The sequence below is a fragment of the Oncorhynchus gorbuscha genome, unplaced genomic scaffold (genome assembly GCF_021184085.1).
Source record: "Oncorhynchus gorbuscha isolate QuinsamMale2020 ecotype Even-year unplaced genomic scaffold, OgorEven_v1.0 Un_scaffold_11573, whole genome shotgun sequence".
Classification (NCBI taxonomy): domain Eukaryota; kingdom Metazoa; phylum Chordata; class Actinopteri; order Salmoniformes; family Salmonidae; genus Oncorhynchus; species Oncorhynchus gorbuscha.
The window spans coordinates 1-8,955 of record NW_025754106.1 but is presented as its reverse complement, the minus strand read 5'-3'; the positions used below and the strand labels follow the sequence as shown (position 1 = coordinate 8,955).

Here is an 8,955-nt window from a genome sequence, read left to right as displayed (position 1 = left end):
CAGCCGGCAGCAGCAGTTGCAGCAGCAGCAGCAGCAGCAGCCGCTGCTAATCAGCAGCAGCAGCAAGCTGCTGCTGCTGCGCTGGTAGCAGCAGCAACAGCGTAACCAGCAGCAGCAGCAGCAGCGCTGCGCAGCAGCAGCAGCGCGCTGTTGCCGTTAGCAGCAGCAGCAGCAGCAGCAGCAGCAGCAGTTTCGCAGCAGCAGCAAACAGCTGCCGCTGTCGCAGCAGCATGCTGTTGCTGCAGCAGCGCTGCTATCAGCAGCAGCAGCAAACGCTGCTGCTGCCGCTGCCAGCCGCAGCAGCAGCAAACAGCAGCAGCAGCAGCAGCACCAGCAGCAAGCAGCAGCAGCAGCAGCAGTCGTTCAACAGCAGCAGCAGCAGCAGGTTGCTGCTGCGCAGCAGCAGCAGCTGTTGTTGCTGCTGCCGCGCAGCAGCCGCAGCAGCATGTTGCCGTTAACCAGCAGCAGCACGTTGCCAGCAGCCAGCAGCAGCAGCAGTTGCTGCCAGCAGCAGCTAGCTGCTGTTCAGCAGCAGCAGCAGGTACAGCGCCGTTGCTGCCGCTGTCGTCGCGCAGCAGCAACCAGCAGCCGCCGCTGCTGTCAGCAGCAGCAGCAGCGCTGCCAGCAGCAGCAGCAGCCAGCAGCAGCAGCCGTTGCAGCAGCAGCTCAGCAGCTGTTAAGCAGCCAGCGTTGCTGCAGTCAGCAGCAGCAGCAGCAGCAGCAGCAGCTGCCGCAGCGTTGGCAGCAGTCACGCTGCCGCAGCTGTAGCAGCAGCAGCTCGGTTGCCGCTGCTGCCGCCGTCACAGCAGCAGCGTTACGAGCAGCAGCAGCAACCAGCAGCGCTGTCGCCAGCAGCAGCAGCAGTCAGCCTGCAGCAGCTGCTGCTAGCAGCCGCTGTTGCTGCTGCTAGCTAGCGCCAGCAGCACTAGCCGTTAGCAGCAGCAGCACCAGCAGCTGCTGGCGAGCAGCAGCAGCACCAGCAGCTGCCGTTGCGGCAGCAGCATGCAGCTGCCGCATCAGCAGCAGCGTTGCGCAGCAGCAGCAGCAACCAGCAGCTGCCATGAGCAGCAGCAACACCAGCACGCTGCCGCAGCAGCAGCAGCAGCATCCAGCAGCTGCTGCTGAGCAGCAGCAGCAGCCAGCAGTGAGCGAACGTCGCGCAGCAGCAATCTGCAGCAGCAGCAAGCAGCAGCCAGCAGCAGCAGCAAGGCGGCAGCACCTGTTAGCAGCAGCAGCACCGCTGCTGCAGCAGCAGCAGCAGCAGCAGCGAGCAGCAGCAGCAGCCAGCAGCCGCTGTCGCAGCAGCAGCAACAGCTGTCGCAGCAGCAGCAGCATGCTGCCGCTTTGAGCAGCAGCAGCACCCAGCGTTGCTGTTGCAGCGTTGCTGCAGCAGCAGCAGCAGTGCGTTGCCGGCAGCAGCAGCAGCAGTCAGCAGCTGCTGCTGTTGCCGCAGCAGCAGCAGCTGCCATGATAGCAGCAGCACCAGCAGCTGCCAGCAGGCAGCAGCCGTTACAGCAGCGTTGCTGCTGCCAGCACCAGCAGCCGTTGCAGCAGCAGCTGCTGTTGCCGCTGTCGCAGCAGCAGCAACAGCAGCAGCAGCAGCAACAGCAGCGTTGCCAGCAGCAGCAGCAGCGCAGCAGCTGGCAGCAGCAGCAGCAGCAGCGTTGCTGCTAGCCGTCCACAGCAGCAACAGCAGCCGCTGCTGCAGCTGCTAGCAGCAGCTGCTGCTGTCGCAGCACGCACCAGCAGCTAGCAGCAGCAGCACCAGCAGCTGCTGCTGCAGCAGCCGCGTTGCCAGCAGCATTGCTGCAGCAGCAGCGTTGCAGAGCAGCAGCAGCACCAGCAGCCGCTGCCAGCAGGCAGCAGCAGCACCAGCAGCTGCCGCTGTTGCTAGCACGCTGCCAGCAGCAGCAGCTGCCGCTAGCAGCAGCACCAGCAGCTGCCAGAGCAGCACCAGCACCAGCAGCTGCCGCTGCTGCCATTGCAGCAGCCAGCGTTGCCAGCAGCAGCTGCCGCTGTTGGCAGCAGCAGCACCAGCAGCAGCAGCTGTTGCTGCTGCAGCAGCTGCCGTTGCAGCAGCAGCAGCAGCGTCGCAGCGCTGCTGTTGCTGCAGCCAGCAGCAGCGCTGCCGATTATGACGCAGCAGCAGCACCAGCAGCAGCAGCAGCAAAGCAGTTGCCGCAGCAGCAGCAGCAGTAGCAGTAGCAAGCACCAGCAGCAGCAGCAGCAGCAGCAGCGTTGCCGCAGCAGCAGCAGCAGCAGCTGCTGCTGCAGCAGCAGCAGCAGCAGCAGCAACGTGAGCAGCACCAGCAGCAGCAGCAGCGCAGCAGCAGCAGCAGCCCAGTAGCAGCAGCAGCCGCTCCAGCAGCCGTTGGGCGCACTAGCAGCATTAGCAACGCCTGCTGCTGCAGCAGCTGCTGCTGCCGCAGCAGGCAGCAGCCGCAGCAGCAGCAGCAGCAGCAGCATAACCAGCGGCTGCCAGCAGCAGCACCAGCAGCAATAACGCCGTTGCCAGCAGCAGCAGCCAGCAGCACAACGCCAAGCTCCAGCAGCAGCACCAGCAGCAACGCTGCTGCCCAGCAGCAGCACCAGTAGCACAACGCCGCTCCAGCAGCAGCAACTGGCAGCACAACGTCAGTTCCAGCAGCAGCACCAGCACAACGTCGCCCAGTAGCAGCAACTAGCAGCACAACGCCGCCCCAGCAGCAGCAACCAGCAGCGTCAACGCCGCTCCAGCAGCAGCAGCACATCGTCAGCTCCAGCAGCAGATAACGCCGTCTCCAGCAGCGTTAACCAGCAGCACAACGCCGCCCAGCAGCAGCAGCACATCACTCCAGCAGCAGCAACGCCGTCCAGCAGCAGCACCAGCAGCACAACGCCGCCCAGCAGCAGCAGCACATCAACGCCGCCCAGCAGCAGTAGCACACGCCGCTCCAGTAGCAGCAGCAGCAACGCCGCTCCAGCAGCAGTAACCAGCAGCACAACGTCGCCGCCAGCAGCAGCTGCTGCCAGCATTAGCAACGCCGCTCCAGCAGCAGCAGCCTAGTAGCACAGCGCTGCCCCAGCAGCAGCAGCAGCGTAGCATTAGTGCAGCTAGCAGCAGCATAACGCATTAGCAGCAGTTGCTGTTACAGTAACGCAGTAGCATTAGCAGTAGCAACATCAGTCTAGCATTAGCATAGCAGCAGCAGCAGTAGCAGCACCCAGCAGTCAACGCCGCCAGCAGCAGCACCAGTAGCAATAACGCCGTCTGCTGGGCAGCAGCAGCAGCAGCCCAGTAGCAGTAGCAGCAACGCCGCAGCAGCAACCAGCAGCACAACGCCGCCCCAGCTGCAGCACCAGTAGCACAGCAGCGTTGCTGCTGCTGGGCAGCACCAGCATTAGCAGTCTGTTGCCAGCAGCATTAGCAAAGGCGTTAAGAAGCAGCAGCAGTAGCACATATGTTGCCAGTAGCAGCAGCAGCAGCAGCAAGCACAGCAGCAGTAGCATTAGCGCTGCTGCAGCAGCAGCCGCAGCCAGCTGCTGCTACAGCAGCAGCCGTTGCCGCTGTGCAGCAGCAGCTGCTGCGCAGCAGCCGCTGCTGGCAGCAGCATGCAGCAGCAGCAGCAGCAGCCGTTAGCAGCAGCAGCCGTTGCAGCAGCGTTGCGTGCAGCTGACCAGCAGCAGCAACCAGCAGCCGTTGCAGCAGCAGCAGCAGCAGCCGTTGCCGCAGCAGCAGCAGCAGCTGTTGCTGTTGCTGCCAGCAGCAAGCGAGCGCTGGCAGCAGCAGCCGCAGCAGCAATAGCAGCAGCAGCAGCAAGCAGCAGTGAGCAACAGCCGCAGTTGCAGTAGCAGCAGCAGCAGCAGCAGCACAGCAGCAGCAGCAGCAGCCGCTGCTGTCAGCTGCCGCTGCCAGCAGCGGCAGCAGCTGCATTGCCGTTGCCGCAGCAGCACCAGCTGCCGCTGCCAGCAGCACCAGCTGCCAGCAGCAGTCAGCAGCAGCAGCAGCAGCAGCAGCAGCAGCAGCCGTAGCAGCAGCAGCCGCTGTTGCCAGCAGCAGCTGCTGCTAGCAGCAGCAGCAGCTGTTGCAGCAGCGTTGCTGCGCAGCAGCAGCAGCAGCAGCCGCCGCTGCTAGCAGCAGCAGCTGTTGCTGCAGCAGCAGCATACGCAGCAGCTGCTGCGCAGCAGCAGCTGCTGCGTTGCAGCTGCGCTGCCGTTGAGCAGCAGCAGCAGCCAGTTGCCAGCAGCACCAGCAGCCGCTGCGCAGCAGCAACCAGCAGCTGCTGTTAGCAGCAGCAGCAGCTGCCGTTGCAGCAGCAGCTGCTGCCAGCAGCAGCAGCAGCAGCAGCTAGCGTTGCCAGCAGCGCAGCGTTAGCAGCAGCAGCAGCACTGCCGCGAGCAGCAGCAGCAACCAGCAGCCGTTGCCGCAGCAGTCGCAGCGTGCCGTGCCACCAGCAGCGTTGCCGCTGCTGCAGCAGCAGTCCCAGCAGCGCTGGCATAGCAGCAGCACCAGCAGCTGTTGCCAGCAGCACCAGCGTTGCCAGCAGCAGCAGCAGCACCAGCAGCCGCTTGCCAGCAGCAGCAGCAGCGCTGCCGCTGCAGCAGCAGCAGCAGCCGCTGCCAGCAGCAGCCAGCCGTTACAGCAGCAGCAGCTAAGCCGTTGCTGTGCAGCAGCAGCAGCAGCAGCTAGCTGCCGCTGCGTTAGCAGCAGCACGAGCAGCAGCAGCAACGCAGCGTTAAGCAGCAGCAGCAGCTGAGCAGCAGCAGCAGCAAACAGCGCGTTGCTGCTGTTGCAGCAGCAGCAGCAGCAGCCAGCTGGCAGCAGCAGCTTAAGCAGCAGCAGCAGCCGCTGCCAGCTGCTGTTGCTGCTGTCGCAGCAGCAGCAGCTGGCTAGCCGCTGCAGCAGCACCAGCTGCCGCAGCAGCAGCAACCAGCAGCAGCAGCAGCGCAGCAGCAGCAGCAACGCAGCCGCTGCCGCTGTTGCAGCAGCAGCAACAGCATGCCGCAGCAGCGCAGCAGCTAGCAGCAGCAGTCAGCAGCAGCAGCAGCAGTCGCTGCCAGCAGCAGCAGCAGCAGCAGCGTTAGCAGCAGCAGCAGCAGCCAGCAGCCGCTGTCGCAGCAGCAGCAGCAACAGCAGCCGCTGCTGCCAGCAGCAGCAGCAGCAGCAGCAGCAGCCGCTGCTGCTGGCAGCAGCAGCAGCAGCAGCAGCATGCAGCAGCAGCAGCAGCAGCAGCATGTTGCCACCAGCGTTGCCATAGCAGCAGCAGCAGCTGCTGCCAGCAGCAGCAGCTGCTGCCAGCAGCAGCAGCAGCCGTTGCGTTGCCGCTGCTAGCAGCAGCAGCTGCTGCCGCTGGCAGCAGCAGCCAGCAGCAGCAGCTGTTGCTGCAGCCAGCACGTTGCCAGCAGCAGCACCAGCCGTTGCAGCAGCAGCAGCACCAGCAGCCAGCTGTTGCGCAGCAGCCAGCTGTTGCCGTTGCCAGCAGCAGCAGCTGTTGCCAGCAGCAGCGCAGCACCAGCAGCCGTTGCCAGCACCAGCACAGCAGTGTTGCTGCTGCAGCAGTAGCAGCAGCAACCGTTGCTGGGCAGCAGCAGTAGCAGGTAGGCACCGCATACAGCAGCAGCAATTAGCACAGCAGCGTTGCTGCTGGCAGTAGCATTAGCAGCAGCAGCAGCAGCAGTAGCAGCAGTGAACGTGAGCAGCAGCTGGCACCAGTAGCAGCAGCAGCAGCAGCAGCAGCAGCAGCAGCAGCAGCAGCAGCAGCAGCAGCAGCGAGCATTAGCAGCACCAGCAGCAAAGCAGCACTAGCATTAGCAGCAGCAGCTGCTACAGCAGTAGTAGTAGCAACCGTTGCTGCTGCAGCACCAGCATTAGCAGCAGCTGCTGCTGCCAGCAGCAGCAGCAGCAGCGTTAAGCAGCACCAGCATTAGCAGCGTTGCCAGCAGCAGCACCAGCATTGCGCTGCTGCTGCTGCGCAGCAGCAGCAGCGTTGCTGCAGCAGCTGCTGCTAGCAGCAGCAGCAGCGCTGCTGCTATCAGCAGCAGCTGCCATGAGCAGCAGCAGCAACCAGCAGCCGCCGCTGCAGCAGTCAGCAGCCATGCAGCAGCTGTTGCAGCAGCGAGCTGCAGCAGCTGTTGCCAGCAGCAGCAGCTGTTGCTGCTAGCACTAGTCCCAGCAGCAGCGATGAGCAGCAGCAACCAGCAGCTGCTGCTAGCAGCAGCCAGCAGCCGTTGCAGCAGCAGCACCAGCAGCTGCCAGCAGCAGCAGCCAGCAGCAGCGCTGCTGCTAGCAGCAGCAGTCCCAGCAGCAGCAGCACCAGCGTGCTGCCGTTGGCAGCAAGCACCAGCAGCCAGCTAGCAGCAGCAGCGTGCTGCCGCTAGCAGCAGCAGCTGCCGCTGCAGCAGCAGCAGCTGCAGTCGCGTTGCCAGCTGCTGCCGCTGCCGCTGCAGCTGCCGGCCATGACAGCAGCAGCAACCAGCAGCCGCTGCCGCAGCAGCAGCTGTTAGCAGCAGTTGCTGGCAGCAGCTGCCAACCAGCAACCGTTAAGCAGCAGCAGCAACCAGCAGCCGTTGCAGCAGCAGCAGCAGCCGTAGCAGCAGCAGCATCGCCGCTGCCAGCAGCAGCAGCAGCAGCAGCAGCTGCAGCAGCGTTGTTGCCAGCAGCAGCTGTTGCCATGAGCAGCAGCAGCAACCAGCAGCCAGTTGCTAGCAGCAGTCAGTTGCCAGCAGCGCTGCTGCCAGCAGCAGCTAGCAGCCAGCAGCTACCAGCAGCAGCTGTCAGCAGCAGCAGCCAGCAGCCAGCAGCTGTCGCAGCAGCAGCAACAGCAGCTGCGCAGGTAACAGCAGCAGCAGCAGCAGCGCAGCAGCAGCAGCAGCAGCAGCAGCTGCTAGCAGCAGCAGCAAACAGCTGTTGCCGCTGCAGCAGCTGCAGCAGCAGCAGCAGCGTTGCCAGCAGCAGCGTGCTGCTGCCAGCAGCTGTAGCTGCCAGCCGTTGTCGCAGCAGCCGTTGCCACCAGCAGCACCAGCAGCAGCAACCAGCAGCTGCCGCTAGCAGTTGCGTTGCCGCAGCTAGCAGCAGCTGCCGCTGTTGCTGCGCTAGCAGCAGCGTTGCCAGCAGCAACAGCCGCTGCGTAGCAGCAGCAACCAGCAGCTGCCAGCTGCTGTTGTCGCCGGTTGCCGCAGCAGCCGTTAAGCAGCAGCTGCCGTTGCAGCAGCCAGCAGCCAGCGATAGCAGCAGCACCGCTGCCGCTGCTGCCAGCAGCAGCGTTGCCAGCAGCAGCAGGTCCCAGCAGCAGTTAGCGACAGCAGCAGCACCAGCGTAGCCGTTGCGCAGCAGCACCAGCAGCCGCTGGCAGCAGCAGCTAACCAGCAGCTGCCATGACGCAGCAGCAGCACCAGCAGCTGCTGCTGGCAGCAGCAGCAGCAGCCAGCAGCCGTTGGCGCAGCAGCAGCAGCAGCAGCTAGCAGCAGCTGCCAGCAGCAGCAGCAGTCCCAGCAGCAGCAGCAGCAGTCAGTTGCTGCAGCAGCAGCCGTTAGCAGCAGCAGCAGCTGCCAGCAGCAGCAGCAGCAACCGTTGCAGCTGCTGCTGCAGCAGCAGCAGCGTTGCCAGCAGCAGCTGCGCAGCAGCTGCTGCACGTAGCCAGCACCAGCAGCCGCTGGCAGCAGCAGCACGCAGCAGCAGTTGCCAGCAGCAGCAGTCCCAGCAGCAGCAGCAGCAGCCGCTGCCGCTGCAACAGCAGCATGCAGCGATGATAGCAGTCACCAGCAGCTGCCGTTGCCAGCAGCAGTCGCAGCGTTGCCGTTGCACCCAGCAGCCAGCTGTTGGCAGCAGCAGCAGTTGCTGCTGCGCAGCAGCAGCTGCTGTTGGCAGCAGCAGCCAACGTTAGCAGCACTGCAGCCGTTGCTAGCAGTCCCAGCAGCTGCGCTGCTGCTAGCAGACCAGCAGCTGCCGTTGCAGCAGCAGCCAGCGCTGCTGGGAGCAGTCCCAGCGTTGTTGCCGTTGGGCAGCAGCAGCGTGGTTATGAGCAGTCCCAGCGTTAATCCGTTAACCAGCAGCAGCAGCCCGTTGCTGGCAGCAGCTGCAGCTGCTGTTGCGTCCTAGCAGCACCAACCAGCGCAGCAGTTGCTGTTATGAGCAGTCCCAGCAGCCGTTACAGCAGCAGCAGCAGCTGTTATGATATCCCAGCAAAGACCCAGCCAACCAGCAGCAGCAGCTGCTGCCACAGCAGTCGCGCTGCTGCTGGGCAGTCCCAGTGTTAATCGCCAACCAGCAGCAGCGTTAAGTTGGCGAGCAGCACCAGCAGCTGCAGCAGCAGTGGCCGCCAACTCAGCAGCACTACTTCCATCAGCATCAGTAGCAGCATCAGTAGCAACAGTAGCTACAGCAGTAGCAACCAGCAGCCAGGAGGACAGCAGCAGAACCAGCGTTAAGCTGTTGTGCCGCAAGCAGCACAGGCAGCAGCAGCCGTTGCTACAGCAGCAGCAGCAGCAGCAGCAGCAGCTGCTGCTGGCAGCAGTGCCCAGCAGCGACAGTCGCAGCAGCAGTCAGCAGCTGTTGCCGTTGCCAGCAGCAGCAGCAGTTGTTGCTAGCAGCAGCGTGCCAGCAGCCTGCAGCAGCAGCAGTTGCTGCTGCCAGCAGGCCAGCAGCAGTAGCCGCTGCAGCAGCAGCAGCGTTAGCCAGCAGCAGCAGCAGCGAGCACCAGCAGCTGCTGCTGCAGCAGCAGTCCCAGCAGCAGCAGCAGCAGCTCGCAGCGCGTTGCAGCAGCGTTGCTGCTGGCTAACAGCAGCGTTATGATGATAGCATCACCAGCAGCCGTTGCTGCAGCAGCAGCCAAACAGCATGCAGTCGCGTTGCCGTTGCAGTCCAGCAGCCGTTGCTGCTGCAGCAGCAGCTGCCGCTAGCAGCAGCAACAGCAGCAGCGCGTTGCCGTTAGGAGTCCCAGCAGCTGCTACAAGCAGCAACCAGCAGCAGCAGCAGAA

General features: G+C 64.4%; 1 protein-coding gene and 1 pseudogene across 1 annotated transcript; both read left to right on the top strand.

Moving 5' to 3' along the window:
* Positions 1-1,060: 1,060 nt before the first annotated feature.
* LOC124030442 (putative protein TPRXL) lies at positions 1,061-3,046 on the top strand. The gene is made up of 3 exons (XM_046341783.1): positions 1,061-1,221; positions 2,412-2,591; positions 2,707-3,046. Exons 1-3 carry the CDS (start codon positions 1,061-1,063, stop codon positions 3,044-3,046), a joined length of 681 nt encoding a protein of 226 aa, XP_046197739.1.
* Positions 3,047-7,724: 4,678 nt separating this feature from the next.
* On the top strand, positions 7,725-8,756 carry LOC124030443 (annotated as a pseudogene).
* The last annotated feature ends 199 nt before the right edge of the window (positions 8,757-8,955 follow it).

Coding starts and splice junctions, on each gene's coding strand:
- LOC124030442 (XM_046341783.1), top strand. CDS start 1,061: ATGAGCAGCAGCAACACCAGCACGCTGCCGCAGCAGCAGCAGCAGCAT. Junction 1,222..2,411: donor GCAGCAAGGCGGCAGCACCT/GTTAGCAGCAGC, acceptor CTGCTGCTGCAG/CAGCTGCTGCTGCCGCAGCA. Junction 2,592..2,706: donor GCTGCCCAGCAGCAGCACCA/GTAGCACAACGC, acceptor CCGCCCCAGCAG/CAGCAACCAGCAGCGTCAAC.